The 21,071-nt window shown below is 39.7% G+C and overlaps 1 protein-coding gene and 1 pseudogene across 1 annotated transcript in view; one reads left to right on the forward strand and one right to left on the reverse strand.

The window, feature by feature from the left end:
• Prkdc (protein kinase, DNA-activated, catalytic subunit) overlaps positions 1-21,071 on the reverse strand; it is a 263,909-nt gene that overhangs the window by 110,405 nt on the left and 132,433 nt on the right. Inside the window, exons 45-52 of the mRNA XM_045144399.1 lie at positions 14,244-14,392; positions 13,641-13,778; positions 13,062-13,181; positions 8,804-8,947; positions 6,899-7,050; positions 5,120-5,251; positions 3,864-3,975; positions 28-152 (exon numbers count right to left, since the gene is read on the reverse strand). Of these exons, the coding sequence (XP_045000334.1) occupies positions 28-152; positions 3,864-3,975; positions 5,120-5,251; positions 6,899-7,050; positions 8,804-8,947; positions 13,062-13,181; positions 13,641-13,778; positions 14,244-14,392 (1,072 nt within the window). The remainder of the gene's footprint in view (positions 1-27; positions 153-3,863; positions 3,976-5,119; positions 5,252-6,898; positions 7,051-8,803; positions 8,948-13,061; positions 13,182-13,640; positions 13,779-14,243; positions 14,393-21,071) is intronic.
• Positions 7,976-8,758, forward strand: LOC105944552 (annotated as a pseudogene).

The following is a 21,071-nucleotide window of genomic DNA, read 5'->3' on the forward strand; positions in this document are numbered from 1 at the left end:
TGCCACAGTTGGCCAGCTGTCCCCTACCTGTCAGCAAGGGGAGGGAAGCCCTTCACTGCTTTGTTCAAGCATATAATAAATTTGTCCTCCATAGTATTCTGGTGTTGTTTCAATTGTTTTACAACCAATTCACATATTGAGTCTGCTAGTGCCTAAAAACAAAAATAATAATAATTTGTTTTCAAACACACAAAAGTGGAACTTCATGTTAAACACTGAAAATAAAGTTTATCAGAATATGTAAGTAAGCCGGGTGTGGTGGCACATGCCTTTAATCCCAGCACTTGGGAGGCAGAGGTAGGAGGATCACTGAGAGTTCGAGGCCACCCTGAGACTACATAGTTAATTCCAGGTCAGCCTGTACCAGAGTGAGACCCTACCTCGAAAAACCAAAAAAAAAAAAAAAAAGAATATGTAAGTAAATTCAAGGAGGATGTCCAATGTTATTACCCCAACCAAGATTCACAACCTGAGTGATAAAACAGGAAGTGCTGGAAACATTAACCTCTGGATAGCCTACAGGCTCCCCAACCTTGACAGCAAGAGTGAATGAACAAAGTCATATCAATGGTGCTATAGCATAATTGCCTGAACTTCCTGCTGACATGCAAAGGCTTCAAGTAGGTCATTTGAGAAGCTCAAATTAATTTTAGTTTAACGTGTATCAAATACAGTTTAATACATATTTTATAAAGTTTGGGTTTTGGTCAAACATTCACATGGAACACTAGCAACTCTAAACAAAAGCTCCCATCATTGTCTCTCTGCCCATATCCTCCTGTCTTTTCATCACGCATTATTACTATTAAGATTCCTTATACCGGCTGTCCCTTTCCCCAAATGTCAGCTCTCCCAGGGCAAGGATACAACCTGTTTTCTGATTTGTCTCCAGGGCCTGGGACCGCCAACTAAGTGCTGAAAAGTTAAGCACTCACTGTAGATAAACATTCTGATTAAGAACTAATGGAAGAGGGCTGGAGAGGTGGCTTAGCTGTTAAGGCGCCTAAGGATCCAGGTAAGATTCCCCAGGACCCACATAAGCCAGATACACAAGGAGGCACATGCATCTAGAGTTTGTTTGCACCACCATGCCTGGCTAGGAGTTTTTTTTTTTTATTATTCAATTTTATTTTAAATCCAAAGAACGCTAAGGATTTAGCTGAGTGGAAGAGTGGAAGACTGCTTGCCTACCAAGTGTGAGGCCCTGCGTTTGGTCAACACACACACACACACACACACACACACACAAAAGCAAGTCCATAATCAGAGAAGTAGACAGGGGTCCAAGCTGTTGTCTAGTCCAACTCAATGGCATCATCTAAGTATCTTCTCACCCAGGCTGACAGTGCCTGCAACACAGATTCCATCCTGCTTCTCCTTCAGGAAAGGGCTGCAGAGATAGCTCTGAAATTAAAGGCACCTTCTTGCTAAGCCTGATGGCTCAGGTTCAATTCCCCAGTACCTACATAAAGCCACCAGATGCACAGAGTGGTGCACATATCTGGAGTTCATTTGCAATGGCAAGGGGCCCTGGCATGCCAAATTTCAATCTCTCTCACTCATAGTAAATAAATAAATGGTTTTTGAAAAGGAAAGAGAAAGAAACAAACTGGAGTACAGATACATATTTGGGACTCACAAAGATGGTTTTTCAATCCACAAGGCTAAATAAGACTAAATGAAGTAGGCAAGTTACAATTAAAAACAAAAACAAAATAGAAACAGAACAAAAGAAAGAGGAAAGAAACTACAAGGCAGTGAGAAAAGAGCTATGAAAATATTCTAGAAGCAGTAGCCACCTTTGCTATACTAGCTGAAACACAACAGTGAGAACCTGAGAAACAATTTTTGTTTATTTCCTTGGTGGTGCTGGGGATGGCAGGGCCTCATGAAAGTCAAGAGTTCTTCCTCTTGCCCACACACCAATTCTGTACAGCATCTTATTACAGGTACTGCTGTGTTAGCATCAAAGGATGCAATGAGGTACAAAAAGCATCTCCGCTGCATGACTTTGCATTCAGCTAGAGAGTGCTCCTATCCTGCATTACCCATATAACTATCCAAATCTCTTTAATAAGTAACTTTCATTGCAGTAGAGATTCTGATTGAACATATGCTACCCTTGGATTTCTCTCACATTCCTACCCAGTGGACAGCGAACAACTGACTGAGAAGTGGTCACTCCTGTTCAGCACCACTATCAAGGAGAACATTGGAAAGGGAAGACTGAACCAGCATAACTTAGCCCTAATCACTGCAGCAATCTACCATATCATTCTCTCCAAAAGGAAATTCTGAGAATAGCACATAGAAAAAAAAGTTTTAGCTAAATATTCTTACCCTAACCTGAGCCCAACAGCACAGGCCTATAATCCTATTTACTCTGGAGGTTGAGGCAGGAGGATGGCAAAGTCAAGACCTGCATGAGCTAGGGTGAGTTCAAGGCCAAGCTGAGTAACTTGGTGAGATTCTATCTCAAAAAAAAGGGAGGAGCTGGATGTCTTGGGTTTGCTTTCCAGCACATTCAAAAAAAGGTAAGCCAGGCATGGTGGCACACACCTTTAATCCAGCATTTGGGAGGCATTGGTAGGAGAAGCACCATGAGTTCAAAGTCACTCTGAGACTACACAGTGAATTCCAGGTCAGCCTGAGCTGGAGTGAGACCCTACCTCGGGGAAAAAAAAAAAAAGTGGGTCAGGGGGTTGGAGAGATGGTTCAGCAAATAAAGGCACTTGCTTGCAAAGTCCACTGGCCCAGATTCATTTCCCCAGCACCATGTAAAGATGGATGCAAAAAGTGGCACACAAGTATGGCATTTGATTGCAACTGATTGGCCCTGGTACACCCATACACACACTTGTGCAAATAATGAATAAAAAATTTTAAGAGCTGAAGAGAAGGCTCAGCAGTTAAAGGCATTTGCTTACAAAGCCTGAGAGCCTCAGTTCGATTCCCTAGACATCCATGTAAAGCCAGGTTCACAGAGTGGTACATATGTCTAGAGTTCATTTGCAGTGGCAGGAGTCCCTGTAGCAGCCAATTTTTTTTTTTTTTTAATCTCTCTGCCTTTCTCTCTTTCTCTTTCAAGTAAATAAAACTATCTCTCTATTTTTTGAGACAACCCCAACAGACTGGCCTTTTTTTTAATGCGAGAGAGAGAGGTTGGGGGGATTGGCATGTCAGGGCCTCTAACCACTACAATCAAATTCCAAACACATGCACCCCCTTGTATACATGTGTGACCTTGTGTGCTTGCATCACTGTGCGTCTGATTTTCATGTGACCTGGAGAGTCAAACATGAGTCCTTAGGCTTCACAGGCAAGCGCCTTAACTGTTAAGCCATCTTTCCAACCCCTAAAACTTTTTTTTTTTTTTTTTTAATTTTTGAGAGATTGTGGCAGGGCCTTTCAACCGCTGTGAACGAACTCCAGACCTATGCACCCCCTTGTGAACAAATGTGACACTGCATGCTTGCATCACTTGTATCTGGCTACATGGGACCTGGAGTTTTTGAATGAGCATTCGTAGGGCAAGTGCTTTAACTGCTAAGCCATCTCTTCAGCCCCTTAAAACTACCATAAAAAATTTTTTTTCAATTTAATCTTAGCTGAATTTTATAATACAAAGTCAGTTGTCAATGTAAAAATGTCTGCTATGATTCCAAGTATCTAAAAAATTGTATGTCTTCTCTGAAAAAAAAAAAGAGCACTATTTTGGCATATAGAAGGAAAGAATGAAAAGAAAATAAATACAGATTTCAAGTTTGTTTCAAATAACTCCCAGGAATACATAAAATATCAAAGGTAATTACATATCAAAACTGGAAAAGAAGTACTTGTTTAGAACTGTTCAATACACTCACATCTTTTCTGTCAGCAGTAAATTGAAGAATAAGTCCTAGGACCTCTGCTGCTGCTGCGTAGACTTCTTTGTATTTCACAAAGGACATATTATTGACCAGAGCCTGAAAATATCTATAACAAGCACAAAAAGCAAATAAAATAATCCATTGATGTCTGACATAAAAATGTAGTAATTCTCTTCTTGTACATTAATAGCACACATTGAGAAAAGATGAACATAAATGTAATGCACACTGCTATTCTGCTTGGTATAAAAATGTGTACAAATATGGGTCTAAAGGTTCTGACATCATAACTGTGAAAGTGCACTGTGCAATCCCAGGCAGGGCTGCAGTAATATCTGTTGAATACCACAAAAACCTGCAGGAAAGGAAAGAGCTAGAATCTCTGACTCTGTCAAAAGCCACATCCAATAGCAAGACAGGACAATGACGGTAAGAAAGAGAAGACTCATGCTGTGTGGGGAGGGTCTTTTAGGCATGACACATTTAACTTTTGGCCCTTATAGACACTGTGAAAAAAACAAAGCTCAAAAAGCCCACAATCTAAAAGTGACAGTTCCTCAAGTCAGGCCCTAGAGTCCATGCTGCCTAAGGCACCAAGAGCTAGTACAATAGGTCTGGGGAAGCCATATGAAAATCCAACCAGAGTGACCGAAAACCCTCACAAAAGGAAAGGGGCCCAGAAGCACAGGGCTAAAGCCTAAAGTGCACGGTGTGAACATCAATATAAAAATCCCAAAGAAGGACAAAAAAGTATTTCTCATGTTCTAAAGTTATCTTATTAAAGCCCTTTTCCAGCATATACCATATACCATATATATCCCATCCCAAAGAAGTGATCATCATTCAAGACAGGTCAAGATGAATCTGGAGCACAGCAAGGCAGAGGAAAGCTAGTCTAAAAACAAAGCTGACAGTGACAAGAGGCATTACCTTTTAGAGTCAAAACCCTGTAATGAATCCCCACATAGAGCTCATGGTACTTTCAAAAGTAACCACTGAAGATGCCAGTTTCAAAAGTAAGAAAATACCTAACACCTCTTACCCGCCAAAACATAAAAGGAAATATTACACTGCTTTTTTACAACCTACATTCCTCACTTGCCTAAGATGTGTTTCTATTCCCAAAGGGCCTATAAATCCAACCTTAAAACTCTACACAGAAATATGTTAACATGGCTTATGGTCCTTAAATGTAATAAAATTAAACCATGTTTCCATTGTGCAAACCTAGTCCAGCAAAAAATACTTACTTGGTTGATGCGATATCACATTTGGGATCATAAGGAGGCAAGTTATTGGCTACTACAATGCCTAGTAACTGAATCCCTACAGAATTGTCTTTAGAATTAGGGTCTTGATGGGAAAACTTTTCAAATATTAACCTAAAACATAAGCACAAGGGAGAAAACAGAATTTGTTATGCAATGAAATAAGAAGCAGAAAGATACATCATTTAAGCTAATTTCCAGCTAAGTAGTGTAAGGACTGTTCTGTATTTTCCCACATTCAATACTCCTTCTTGCTAATACCCATTCACATTCCATTTATTCTAGTTTTCCAAAATCAATAGTTAAATACTTCGTATATTTTAATTATCTACCCAAGCCCTCTATCAGCTTCTAGTAACTGCTGGGAAAGCTTTAGCATGTTTTAGGCTTGGGCTAAAAGGAAACAAACAAAAAAACTTACAGGCCATCCCTAAAGCTCAGGCCTTAGCAGACCATGCTCTTCACATGATCTGTATCTGGTCTGGGACAGTGCAGAGCAGCACATTCCAATTGCCCAGCATGGGGGGAAACTACAGGTATGTCAAAGTACAGACCACTGGAACCCTGATTGCCCAGAAATGCTTTTGGTGTCAAATTATGGAGTTGTGGTTTTATTAGTAGCAAAGTATGCCTTATAAGTGGACTCTATTCAAATTATTAGTTTGGAGGCTGGAGAGAGGGCTTAATGATTAAGGTACTTGCATGTGAAGCTTAAGGATCCAGGCTCGATTTCCCAGTACCCATGTAAGCCAGACACACAAGGTGGCACATGTATCTGGAGTTCATTTGCAGTAGCTGGAGGCCCTAGCACGCCCATTCTCTCTATCTGCCTCTCTTTTCCGACCTCTTAAATAAAAACACAACAGATGATTGGGCTTCAGTGTGAGAAGGAAAATACTTAGTAGCAGAGGCCAGTAAGTTAAAAAGGAGACATAAAGGGAAGAGAAAGGAAGGGAGAGGGTACTTAATAGGTTGATATTGTATATATGTAAGTACAATGATTGAGATGGGGAGGTAATATGATGGAGAATGGAATCTCAAAGGGGTATCTGTGGGGGAGGTGGGAGGGAATTACCATGGAATATTTTTTATAATCATGGAAAATGTTAATAAAAATTAAAAATAAATAAATAAATAAATAAAACACATGAACTGCTAGGAAGATCTAGATAAAGATTTTTTTTAAGGTATTAGTTTTGGTTCATATAGCCCTGCCTACTTGAAATTCTATTTCTATCATTTAGTAAAATTACATTTCACTGTAGTTATCCTTTTATTTTATTTTTATTTTTATTTTTTGGGTTTTTTTTATTTTTATTTATTTATTTATTTGAGAGCGACAGACACAGAGAGAAAGACAGAGAGAGGGAGAGAGAGAGAATGGGCGCGCCAGGGCTTCCAGCCTCTGCAAACGAACTCCAGACGCATGCGCCCCCTTGTGCATCTGGCTAACGTGGGACCTGGGTAACCGAGCCTCGAAACGGGGTCCTTAGGCTTCACAGGCAAGCACTTAACCGCTAAGCCATTTCTCCAGCCCTTGGGGGGTTTTTTGAGGTAGGGTCTCACTGTGGTCAGGCTGACCTGGAATAAACTCTGTAGTCTCAGGGTGGCCTTGAACTCACGGCGATCCTCCTACCTCTGCCTCCCGAGTGCTGGGATTAAAGGCGTGCACCACCACGCCCGGCTGTAGTTATCCTTTTAAACATGCTATACTTTAGCCCAAATTCTGAAATAATATTGTAAAAATTAGTAAATACATACCTATAAGGAATGGAGAGACACTCTTTCCAGCATTCAATAACAGTTTTTATAATTTCAAGGTTGTGTCTAAACACAGCTCTTTTTGGATGGAAAGCATGTTTCATTAGGAAATTAAGTAATCTATTTGCCAATACTTCATCTTTAGGAACCCCCTGAAAATATTGAAATTTTGTATTAGCATATAGGATTTGGGCTAGAGAGATACCTTAGCAGTTAAGGTACTTGCCCACAAAGCCAAAGGACCCAGATTTGACTCCCCAATACACACATGAAGTCAGATGCACAAAGTGGTACATGCATCTGGAATTCATTTGCAGTAGCTGTGCACATATCCATTCTCTCTCCCTCTTTCTCTGCTTGCAAATAAACAAATATATACACTTTAAAAAAAAAAAAACTTTATTGGGTTGGAAAGATGGCTTAGCAATTAAGGTGCTTGCTGGCAAGGCCTAAGGACCCAGGTTTGATTCCCCAGTACCCGTGTAAGGCCAGATGAACAAGGTGGCACATGCATATGGAGTTTCTAAAGGTCCTTGTGTGCCCATTCTCTCTCTAGCCCAGGTTTGATTTCCCAGTACCCATGTAAAACCAAATGCGCAAAGTGGTGCACATGTCTGGAGTTAATTTACAGTGGCAGGAGGCCCTGGCGTATCCATACTATCTCTCTCTCTCCTCTACCTCTTCCACTCTTTCTTTTTGTTTTTTTGTTATTCAAGGTAGGGTCTCACTCTAGCTCAGGCTGACTTGGAATTCACTATATAGCCTCAGGGTGGCCTCGAACTTGTGATGATCCACCTACCTCTACGTCCCAAGTGCTGGGATTAAAGGCATGTGCCACCATGCCTGGATTCTTCTACTCTTTCTGTCTCAAATAATTTTTTTTTTAAAGCATGGCATACATGATAGGCTTACATGAAACTCTGTATACTGCCAGTGTTTGTGGTTTCAAATGAGTAAAGAAAGCTCCAACAAACATCAATCTACTCAAGTGACTGGGACATTTGGTTCACTGCAGTGCAGTGACAATTACCTCGCAATCATTTTTAATATCTGTGATCATGGAAAACAGATAATACTATGGGAGTGAATAATCTGCCAAGTAAGTGCCCAAAGATCCTGAGGCCTGAATCATTGCAGAAATCCTCAATTATTATAAATACAATCTTAATAATTCTGTTACTTAGTTTCTAACCTGCTAGCAAGTAACACTAACAAATTAAGTAGACACCCCACAGCTTAGTAATAAAGGCAATGTCAAAGCAATTAAAACAAAAGCGAGCAGAGTGAAGCAAAGGCATGTAAGTGCATCACAGCAGTACAACTACAGCTAAAATAGTGACGGTCATCAAGTAGATGTGACTCATCTGACATCCACTCTCTGGGGTATCAGCAGGAATAAAATAACATGACATAAGAGATCCAGAACTTTTATCATCTGCAGCCAAAGTGTTTGGTTGTTTCAACAAAGCTAAGGCCATGTTGGGGAGAGTCTCTCACTTCATCAAGTAACAAGCACTTAGCTGGGCATTCTGCACCAACTGCCTCTCTGAGCTCACCTGCATCTACTCTGCCCTCATCTTGCAGGACCTTGAAGTGACCTTCACAAAGGAGAAGGTCAATCAAAACACCTTTTTGCCCTGGCTTGTTTGCAATAGTCCGAATCAATGTCAACATCAAGAGCCTCGTCTGCAATGGAGGGACCAGTGGACCTGCTCTACAGTTGGTGCTGCACTGGTAGGGGGCCCTGCTCCCTCCACCACCACTGCTGCTGCTCCAATTGAGAAAAAGAAAGTGAAAGCAAAGGAAGAGTCTGAACATTCTGATGATAACATGAGCTTTGGTCTTTTTGACAAAACCTGATTTGTAACATGCTTCTAAAGAAGAGAGAGATGCAGCATTTCTTACTGTAGGAGTAGCCAAGCCTGTCCAAGAAAGAACAGTAGCTACTATTTCCACCACCATGTAGTGAATTCCTTCTATTCCACTGTTTTCGGAAACAGCCAGCTGTAACAAGGGGCTGAGCCAATACTTTGCATAAGGGCGAAACACCTAAAACAAGAATTTAAATGTCAAGCATGAAAAAACTGTTCTGAATACCAAAGTATTAATACAGAATAGATCCTCCATCAGCTAAATTTTGTGACTTGACCTAAATCCAAAATAGATATAAATTCTAACATTTACCCTTTTCAATCAGATTGGATTTGCACTGAATTCTCTCTTTAACTCCTAAAACAACTCAATGGAAATTAATCCATGACTAATCTCATCACTTAAAACTGGCTATAATAACATGTGAGGCAATCAAAAAACCTTCTGCGCCAGGCATGGTGACACACGCCTTTAATCCCAGCACTCAGGAAGCAGAGGTAGAAGGGTCCCTGTGAGTTTGAGGCCACCCTGAGATACACAGTGAATTCAGTGAGACCCTACCTAAGAAGCAACAACAACAACAATAAAGCTTCTCTATCAACCATTTCTGTCCCTTTAAAATAATATGCAAATTTAGAAAATTATTTTATCTTATGCATAAGGAATATGAAAAATAAAGTTATGACAATCAACCACATGAGTTTAAATATTACTTTCTTACTATACTAGCAGTCATTATTTTATAATCATTCTTAAAATCTCTTAAATCTAAATCAATCATATCCATATAGTAAACTGTAGAATTGTAGAATGCTACTTTGATGGAAAATCCAAGCTGTTTACTTCCTTAACCTTCCTGCTGTCTCTTTTTCCAGGATGTCTCATCTACTTTCATAAATTAAACTGTTTGGTCATAGATTTTTTTTTGAACAAACATCCATAAGAACAAAAACACCTGGACATGCTCTTTGTAAGCTTATACACATATATGTATGCATATATATATATATATATATATATATATATATATATATGTACATATACAAGAGAACTAGTTCATGAACATGAACATCACTGCTATGAAACGATAACAAATTCCAACAAGGTTAAAAATGTTTACGAAGCTGGGCGTGGTGACGCACACCTTTAATCCCAGCACTCAGGAGGCAGAGGTAGGAGGATTAGCGTGAGTTCAAGGCTACACTGAGACTCCATAGTGAATTCCAGGTCAGCCTGGACCAGAGTGAGACCCTACCTCGAAAAACAAAAACAAAACAACAACAAAAAAAGTTAACAATAAATCAAGGTGTAAATTCTGCTCTTCTTCCATAAGATCAGGACTGTCTGGGACATTTCCTTTTGGAAACCAGTGCTATAACCATTACAGGCTGCAAGAATCTGTCCCTGTGATATCTGAAAGGCCCTTTATATCCATGCTTGTAAGTGCAGTGCAATAGGCTTTCCTGTCAGCCTCTTACCCATGCCTAGCCCCCATAAATCATCCAAAGAAACACCTATCTCCTTTATGGTAGTCAGCACTTAGAAGAACAGGAGCTAAAAGTCATGTGTGACTCAAATGCTATGGGTTTACCTATCCCCCCCCCCCCCACAAAGGTATTCTTTTGGCCTTATTTGAAGATAAGGTCTTTCTTTACAGAGGCAATTAAAAGGTAACATTGGGCCTTGGCATGCTCAGTTCCCCTCCCTCCCTCCCTCCTTCTCTCTGCTTGCAAATAAATAAATAATTTTTCTTTTAGAAGCCAGGCATGGTGGGACATGCCTTTAATCCCAGCACTAGGGAGGCTGAGATAGGAGGAATGCCATGAGTTCAAGGCCAGTCTGAGACTACATAGTGAATTCCAGGGCAACCTGGGCTAGAGTGAGACCCTACCTCTGAAAAAAGAAGAAGAAAATATTTTTTAAAAAAAGTTAACAAGGGGGACAGGAGAGATGGCTTAGCAGTTAAGGCACCTGCCTATGAAGGCAAGGACCTAGGTTCAATTCCCCAGTACCCATGTAAGCCAAATGCCTAAGATGGAGCATGTGTCTGGAGTGTGCAGTGATTTAAAGGCCCTGGTGTGCCTATTTTCTCTCTGTCTGCTTCTATCTCTCTATCAAATAAATAAACAAAAAAATTTTTTTAAAGTAAACATGGGATCTGGGTGCTGGGGGCAGGCATGGTGGTGCACACCTTTAATTCCAGAACTCATGAAGCTGAGGTAGAAAGATCACCATGAGTTCAAGGCCAGCCTGGGCTACAGAGTATGTTCCAGGGCAGCTTGGACTACAGTTAAAACCCCGCCTCAAAAATAAATAAATAACATGGGATATTTTTTATAATCATGGAAAATGTTAATAAAAATTATGAAAAGAAAATAAATAAATAAGCTGGGCATAGTGGCACACACCTTTAATTCCAGCACTCAGGAGACAGAGGTAGGAGAATCGCTGTGAGTTCAAGGCCACCCTGAGCTAGAGTGAGACCCTACCTTGAAAAACTAAAATAAATAAATAAATAAACAAATAAATGATTAAATTTGGGATCTGGGGAGATGCTTAAGGGTATCCAATTTGCTTGACAGACCCAGTTCAATTCCCAAGCACACACATAAATCTACCCTACAAGAACACTAGAGGGCTGGAGAGGTAGTGGGTTACGGCACATGCCTGCGAAGCCTAAAGACCAAGGTTCAATTCTCCAGGTCCCACGTAAGCCAGATGCACATGGTGGCACATGTGTTTGGAGTTTGTCTACAGTGGCTAGAGGCCCTGGCATGCCCATTCTCTCTCTCTCTCTCTCTTTCCCTCTCTCTAAATAATAATTTTAAAAACAGAATGGGAGGTAGAGCCATTAATATAATACTCCTTTGCAATCTGGCAGTTCTCTTGCAGTGGCAAGAGACCCTGTTTCAAAGAAGGTAGAGAAGAGACACCTGGAAGTTATCCTTTGATCTCCATACACACTCTACAGCACATGTGCCCATGTATTTACATACATACAAATAAATAAGCTAAAGTGAGGCCATTCAGGTGAGATCTATTCTAACATATTGGTATCCTTATAAAAAGGAGAATTTTGAAGTCAGGCGTGTAGCTCACGCCTTTCATCCCAGCATTCAGGAGGCAGAGGTAGGAGGATCGCTGTGAGTTTGAAGCCACCCTGAGACTACATAGTGAATTCCAGGTCAGTGTGGGCCAGAATGAGACCCTACCTCAAAAAAAAAACAAAAAAAAAAAGGAAGAATTTTGGACACAGAAAAGGACATGTGAGGAAAGACAACATGAATACAATCACCATGCCAGATAATGCCTGAGGCTAGTAGTGGTGGGGGGGGGGGGGGCACACAGGAGGCCCTGAGCCCAAAGCATCCTCACAGCACTCAACAGTTTGCAGCCTTACAAAAATTTCCACACATTCTGAATAATCTCTAAATAGAATCTAAATCTCTAAATAAAATCTAAATAATCTTTAAGTAAAGATTAATATGTTTGATAAAAGAAAGCTGAACATAATATAGCTAAATATGGTTGGCTAACTTATTGAGAAACCAATAATGCCATGCTGACCCTTTTTGTTTTTTCATGTAGGGTTTCACTCTAGTCCAGGAATTCACTATGTAGTCTCAGGGTGGCCTTAAACTCACGGTGATCCTCCTACCTCTGCCTCCTCCAAGTGCTGGAATTAAAGTTGTATGCCACCAGGCCTGGCTTCATTGTGGCTTTTTTGTTGTTGTTGTTTGTTTGTTTTTTCAAGGTAGGGTTTTATTCTAGCCCACGCTACTTGGAACTCACTATGTAGTCTCAAGGTGGTTTCGAACTCATGGTGATCCTCCTACCTCTGCCTCCCAAGAGCTAGCACGCACCACCACACCCAGGTTCATTGTGGTATTTTTTGTTGTTGCTTTTTGTTTTGTTTTGTTTTTTTTGGTTTTTCGAGGTAGGGTTTCACTCTGGTCCAGGCTGACCTGGAATTAACTCTGTAGTCTCAGGGTGGCCTTGAACTCATGGCGATCCTCCTACCTCTGCCTCCTGAGTGCTGGGATTAAAGGTGTGCGCCACCACACCCGGCTTTGTTTAGTTTTTTGAGGCAGGGTCTCACTCTAGTCCAGGCTGTCCTGGAATTAACTATGTAGTCTCAGGGTGGCCTCGAACTCTCAGCAATCCTCCTGCCTCTGCCTCCCGAGTGCTGGGATTAAAGGCATGAGCCAACATGCCCAGCTTCATTGTGGTATTTTTAAAGTAATGCTCAGAACTAGAAAGAACTGTTTAAGAAATATAATAAATTACTTACCTCTTCTGTATTAATAATAAGCTTGGCTAAGAAGAGACGAATGTTTAATGATACTGACAAATTTCCTAGTTTGTCGTGAAGAAATTTCATCCAAGAAGGTAGATCTTTTGGCCTTAAATCCTGAAGTAAAACATTAAATTACTTTAAAAAGTAAAACAAAAGAACTCATATTTTATTATTACAAGAAAACATGACATGACAAAGACCATAATGTTTCTTTGACATGTTATATGCTTTAGTCTTCAATATGAAAACTTAATTCCCAATATAACACAGTGAGTAACATTAATAGAAAAAATGTAAGATTAAGAACATCTCTTGGTGGGCTGAAGAGAGATGGCTTAGCAGTCAAGGTACATGCCTGCAAAGCCAAAAGACCCAGGTTTGATCCCCTAGTACCCACGAAAAGCCAGATGCACAAGGTGGGGGATATGTCTAGAGTTCATTTACAGTGGCTACTTGAGGCCCTGGCCCACACATTCTCTCTCTGTTCTTCTACCTTTTTGTCTTTACCTGCCTCTTTCTTGCCCCTCTCTCTAATAAATAAAATACATTAAAAAAATTTTGAAAACAGAACACCTCTTCTCCTTTGGGTGTCATAAAGCTTCTCTTCATGTGCTTAATCAGAGCTATCATAGTTTCCATACACTCATGTTGATTGAGCTCATCCATCTCTAACTCCAAAACATCATCTTGGATCTTGGGGTCCTGGCGTTCCTATGAAGAGAGAAAAGTAATGAAGATATTATATTAGATGTCAATGGACATAAAATGCTCATTTCTGCAGAAATATCCTATACCAGACACTTTAATAAGAATGATTGAATAGTAATACTAAATATACTTGGTATGTTTTCTTAACATATAATTAAAAAGCAAATAGGTCCTCAAATTTCCCTTATATTTTAGGCTTATACTCCCCTTGGCTCTCATGTGTCTAATCACTACCCTGGGCTCAGGTCAGAGCATCTCTCCACCTTGATTGTTAGTCTTCTGACTTCCTTATTGTGCTGATGAAATATGATTGCTGATTGCTGAGTTTACTTAAAATTCTTCAAATTAACACCACTCTCTAAGAACTACTGACAGAGAAATAGCTTCCCTAATAATGAAAAGGTATAGCAGTGACCCTCTTTTTTTATTTTATAAATAATACTCTTTTAGTATGTGAAATGTGATCACCCGTCTCTGAAAACGACCAGTAGTAGATCTAAGATCTTGAGAGCTATATGAATAGCTCTGAACTCCAGTTGAAAAATCAAATTGACTCATTTCTTCACTTAGGGTATTGTCTGCCAAATATGACAAAGAAGACATATAACGAGGGCTATCTGAAAAACAAACAGAAAGGAAATGTATATATTAACACATAACCAGTAACAGAAATATTTCTCCAAGCTAAAATTAAATAAAAAACATTTTTTTACTAAGGCATTCATCAACCCTGTGATTCTCAGCTCACTATACAGAATGAACGTGGGGAAAATCCTTCCCTCCCTTTTGTCATTATCAATCAGTCACTCTACTGCACAGACAATGAAATCATATTAGATTGCATTCATCTTTTTTTTTTTTATTTTGATTTTTCAAGGTAGGGTCTCACTCTGGCCAAGGCTGACCTGGAATTTATTCTATAGTCTCAGGGTAGCCTTGAACTCTCAGTGATCTTCATACCTCTGCCTACTGAGTATTGGGATTAAAGGTGGGCACCACCACAACCATTTTCTTGTTTGGTTTTATTTTTCAAGGTAGGGTATTGCTCTAGCCCAGGCTGACCTGGAATTCACTATGTAGTCTCAGGGTGACCTTAAACTCAGGGTATGAATGCAATTTTCAATAGAATTACTTTTCATTTAAAATTGTGACGATCTGAGATTGGCATGATAGCACAAATCTGATAGCCCAGAGTTCGATTCCCCAGTACCCATGCTAAGCCAGATACACAAAGTTGCACATGTATATAGAGTTCATTTGCAGGGGCAAGACGACATGTCCATGCTCTGTCTCTGCCTCTCTCTCAAATAAAAATAGGGCTAGAGAGATGGCTCAGCACTTAAGGCACATGCCTGCCAAGCCTAAGGACCCAGGATCAATTCTCTAGATCCCACATAAACCAGATGCATATGGTGGTACATGTGTCTGGAGTTCACTTCCAGTGGCTAGAGGCCCTAGCATGACCATTTTTACTCTTCCCCCTCCCCTGGTCTCTAATAAATAAATAAATAACAATAAAATCTTTAAAAATAAATAAAAATATTAAAATAAATTGTTGATTATGTGGGGGGGGGGCTGATAAAGGCTCAGAAGTTAAGATTTCTTGAAAAGCCTGATAGCACAGGTTCAAGTCTCCAATACTGACATGAAACCAAATACAAAGTATTACATAAGTATGGAGTTCATTTGCAGCAGTAAGAGGCCATGGTATGTATGTATGTATGTATGTATGTATGTATGTATGTATGTGTGTGTGTGTGTGTGTCTCTCTTCACAATAAACAAAAAATTTTTTAATTTAATTTTTTTGAAGGCTGGAGAGATGGCTCAGCTGTTGTGGTGGTTTGATTCAGGTGTCCCCCATAAACTTAGGTGTTCTGAATGCTAGGTTCCCAGCTGATGGATATTTGGGAATTAATGCCTTCTGGAGGGAGTGTATTATTGGGGGCGGGTTTATGAGTGTTACAGCCAAGTCCCCATGCCAGTGTTTGGCACACTCTCCTGTTGCTGTGGTCCACCTTATGTTGGCCAGGGGGTGATGTCCACCCTCTGCTCATGCCATCGTTTTCCCCTGCCAACGTGTAGCTTCCCCTCGAGCCTGTGAGCCAAAATAAATCTCTTTTTTCCTAGAAGCTGCTCTTTGTTGGGTGATTTCTACCAGCAATGCGAACCGGACTGCAACAGCTATGAAGTGTTTTGCATACAAAGCCTAAGGATCCAGATTCAATTCTCTAGTACCCAAGTAAAGACAGATGCTCAAAGTGACACGTGTCTGGAGTTCATTTGCAGTCTCTCATTATCTCTCAAAAATCAATAAAAATATTTGATTGGAACCTTCCGGTTAAGATGGCACCATAGGAACCATGCCACAGAAGCTTGGGGGAGAAAAAGTCAAATTAAAAAAAAAAACAAACAGCAAAATACACTCTTCTACTAAAAAGTGAGGTATATAAAAATTACCAACTGCAGCAGGGAATTAGGAGAGATCCAGAGCATCTAGAGCCCACATAGGCAGGCAGACATGGCTCCACCAGTGGTGGCACCAGGTTCATGGGGCGACAGCTTCAAGGCTCGGCCTTGGCCGCAGAAAAGCGAGGTGGGGGCGTTCTCCACTCACACCAGCCTCCGTGCAAACTCAAGAAACGTGAAGAAGAAGGGCTGGAGAGATGGCTTAGCGGTTAAGCGCTTGCCTGCGAAGCCTAAGGACCCCGGTTCGAGGCTCGGTTCCCCAGGTCCCACGTTAGCCAGATGCACAAGGGGGCGCACACGTCTGGAGTTCGTTTGCAGAGGCTGGAAGCCCTGGCGCGCCCATTCTCTCTCTCTCCCTCTATCTGTCTTTCTCTCTGTGTCTGTTGCTCTCAAATAAATAAATAAATAAATAAATAAATAAATAAATAAAAAGAAACGTGAAGAAGAAATGGCAGGAAAGAACTGAGGAGCAGCTCATGAGAAAGATGATCTCTAGGACCAGCTGGAAAACATTAGCCACCATCCACAGCCTTCCACCCCCACCACCAGTGCAAGCGCCACCAAGCACCAGAGATCTGGGGAAAGGATTTCACAGCAAACAGCACCGGTGACCAGAGCAGCTATCCAACAACCCAGCCAGCCTACTTAAACCCACAGTGCAGCAAAGAGGAACCCAGGCAGGAGCACAGCATAACTGAGACCAAAATCCTCCCAAAAGGTAGCTGGAATTACACCAGGTCAGTACCAGCCAAATAAGCCTGGTATATAGGCTTGAATCAGAAGTGGTAATTGCACCTTCTATATCAGGATAAATTACATGTTAAATCTGATGGATGCTTAGATGTGCCATTCTTAAATAAGCTATATTTTGTGCTTGTCATTTGTTGCTTCCTGATTTATACTGGCTTTGTTTTCTCTTCTGTCGTTCCTTAGGGAAGGGTCTCACTTGATCACAAGCTTACTTAAAAGCCTCTACAAACCAGCAACCTTAGCTTCCTGATTGATAGGATTGAGGGTGTGGGGTAATATACTCCCTAAGGGACTGTGACTTTGTTAGAGGATCTGGGTGTCATAATATCTACTCTTGCATGATTACTCTGTGCTGTTTTTCATTGAATGTGTACAATGTTTATTTAAATTTTCGAATCTGCCTGTATTTTGTTCCACTCAGCCTACTTGAATACTCTCATACCAGGCAAACCCAACACCTAGGGTCACTTTTGTAGATACTCTGAGAGTCTTGAGAGCCACACCTAGCACTTAACCTCCTACCCTGAAGATATATAACATGATATTAATTGATATATCTAATACTGCAGCTAACTAGAAAATCCAAGCATTAAATTAATCCAAGATGCAAAGATATATATACATTATAACCAAGAAACACCAAAAATCAAGACAATATAAATCCAACAAAAAGTATTAATGCATCAGAAATGACCTCTAGTGAGAATGAGTTAGAGGAAATGCCTGAGAAAAATTTCAAAAGAATGATTATAAATATGCTCAAAGAAGTCAAAGAGGAAATCAAAGGAATCAAACAAGATGCAGGAAACCAATTTAATGAAATAAAGAAGTCAATACAAAACATAAATAAGGAAATAGAAATAATAAAGAAAAATCAGTCAGAACTACTAGCAACAAAGAATACAGTCAGTGAAAAAGAAAAAAAAAAAAAAACTGTATAAAATCTCACCAGAAGAATGGATGATGAAGGAGAGAACAGAATAGCTAAACTAGAAGACCAGGTGGCAGACCCAATACAATCCAACAAAGAGAAAGACAAACTAACAGGAAAGTATAAATGGGAATTTCAAGATATTTGGGACACTATGAAAAAATCAATTATAATCAGGGTACAGTATAAGGAAAAGAATTTCACTCCAAAGGCATAGTTGGCATTTTCAACAAAATCACAGAAGAAAACTTCTCCCAAGTTGGGAAAGAGGTGGCAATGCAGATACAGGAATCTTTTAGAACACAAACTAGATAAAACCTGGAAAAAAACCTCTCCTTGTCATATTATATTAAACTACCAAATATACAAATTAAAGAAAAAATATTGAGAGCAGTAAGAGAGAAAAATCAAGTTACCAACAAAGGCAAGCCCATCAGGGCCACAGCATAGTACTCAACACAAACGTTAAAAGCCAAAAGGGCTTACAGTGATGGATTCCAAGTTGTGAAAGATAACAACTGTCAACCAAGGTTACTTTATCCTGCAAAGCTATCCATTCAAATAGACAGAGAAATAAGGACATTCCACAACAAAAGCAGGGTAAAGGAATATTTCAAGACAAAAAAATTCTACAAAAAATCCTTGAAAGAATCCTCCAAACTGAAGAGAAAGAAAAGCACACATATATACAAGGAACCTAGAAAGAACAAACCATATTCAAATAAGAGTTAATACAAGAAAGCAAAGGTAAACCTGAAAGAACTACAAACAGAAAGGGGCAAAAATAAATACATACCTTTCAATAATATCTCTTAATATCAATGGCCTCAATGGCCCAACCAAAATACATAGGTTTGCAGACTGGTTAAAGAGAGATCCTTAAATTTGTTGCCTTCAAGAAATTCACCTTTCTACAAAGAATGGACACTATCTTAGGATGAAAAGTTGAAAATAATGTTTAAAGCAAATGGGCTTAGAAAATAAGCAGTTCAACATTAGGAAAGATAAGGAAGATCACTTTATATTGATTAAAGGCACACTCCAACAGGAGGACATTACAATCCAAAACATATATGCACCTAACATGGGGGCTCCCAGCATCATCAAACAAATGCTATTAGAACTAAGGTCACAGGTAACACCAAACACAGTTGTAGTGGGTGACTTCAACACCTCACTCTCATCAATTGACAGGTCAACCCAGCAAAAAATAAACAGAGAGGCATCTGGATTACATGAGGTCATAGAACAAATGGACCTAACATATGTACAGGACATTTCATCCAATTTCTGCAGAATATACATTCTTTTCAGCAACACATGGAACATTCTCTTAAAAAGGCCATATATTAGAACACAAAGCAAATCTTAACAAATACAGGAAAACTGAAATAATTCCTTGCATTTTATCAGATCACAGTGGGATCAAACTACAAATCAAAGGCAAAAGAAGTTATAGAGCATACACAAAACCATAGAGCCTACCAGAAAGCCAAGCGCCACATGTTCTCTCTCATATGGGGATCCTAGCTACAGATGACTGGGCTTCTGTGTGAGAATGAAAATACTTAGTAGCAGAGGCCAGTAAGTTGAAAAGGAGACATAAAGGGTGGAGAAAGGAAGGGAGGAGGATACTTAATAGGTTGATATTGTATATATGTAATTACAATGATTGTAATGGGGAGGTAATATGATGGAGAATGGAATTTCAAACGGGAAAGTGTGGGGGTGGGGAGGGAGGGAATTACCATGGGATATATTTTATAATCATGGAAAATGTTAATAAAAATTAAAAAAAAAAAAAAAAACAAAAAACCATAGAGCCTAAACAATATACCACTAAATTATGAATGGGTCAATGAAGAAATCAAGAAAGAAATCAAAAAATTCATAGAGCCAAGTGATAATGAGAACACAATATACCAAAACCTTTGGGACATAATGAATGTAGTCCTAAGAGGGAAAGCTCTAAGTGCATATAATACGAGAGGTCTCAAGTAAACAACCTAATAATCCATCACATCAAAGCCTTTAGAAAAGAAGAACAAGGCAAACCGAAAATCACTGGACAGGAAGAAATAATAAAGATTAGGGCAGAAATTAAAGAAATTGAAACAAAAAAAAATACAAAGAATCAATGAAAGAAAGAGTTGGTTCTTTGAAAGGATAAACAAGATTGATAAACCCTTAGCAAATCTGACCAAAAGAAAGAGACACAAACTAATAAAATTAGAGATGAAAAGGCAGCATCACAAGAGATGCAAGAGAAATTCAATAAACTACAGGGACCTACTATAACAACATACACTCCAGTATGTTTGAAAATCTGAAAGAAATGGATTATTTCCTTGATTTATATGATCTACCTAAATTTAATCAAGATGAGATTAACAATTTAAATAGACCTACAACATGTATGGAGATACAAGTAGTTATCAAAATTCTCCCACCTAGGGCTGGAGAGATAGCTTAGCGGTTCAGCGCTTGCCTGTGAAGCCTAAGGACCCTGGTTCGAGGCTCAATTCCCCAGGATCCATGTTAGCCAGTTGCACAAGGGGGCTCATGCATCTGGAATTTGTCTGCAGTGGCTGGAGGCGCTGGTGTACCCATTCTCTCTCTTTTTCTCTCTCTCTCTCTCTCTCTCTCTCTCTCTCTCTCTCTCTCTCTCTCTCTCTCTCTGCCTCTTTCTCTGTCACTCTCAAATAAATAAATAAAAATAAACCAAAAAAATGTTTTAAAAGTCTCCCACCTAAAAAAATGTCCAAGTCCAGATGGGTTTACTGGTGAATTTAACCAGATCTTCAGGGAAGACCTAAAACCAATGCTTCTTAAACTTTTCCATAAAATAGAAAAAGAAGAAATCCTACCAAACTCTTTCCATGAAGCCAGCATCACCCTGATAACAAAACCAGGCTAAAATACAACAACAACAACAAAAAAATTAGAGACCAATCTACCTTGTGAACATAGATGCAAAAATTCTCAACAAAATATTGGCAAACAGAACATAAGAATATATCAGAAAGATCATTCACCCTGACCAAGTAGGCTTTATCCCAGAGATGCAGAGATGGTTCAACATAGGCAAATTGGTAAATGTAATACATTATACAAATGGACTGATGGACAAAAATCAGATGATCATCT

The sequence above is a fragment of the Jaculus jaculus genome, chromosome 2 (assembly GCF_020740685.1).
Source record: "Jaculus jaculus isolate mJacJac1 chromosome 2, mJacJac1.mat.Y.cur, whole genome shotgun sequence".
Taxonomy (NCBI): domain Eukaryota; kingdom Metazoa; phylum Chordata; class Mammalia; order Rodentia; family Dipodidae; genus Jaculus; species Jaculus jaculus.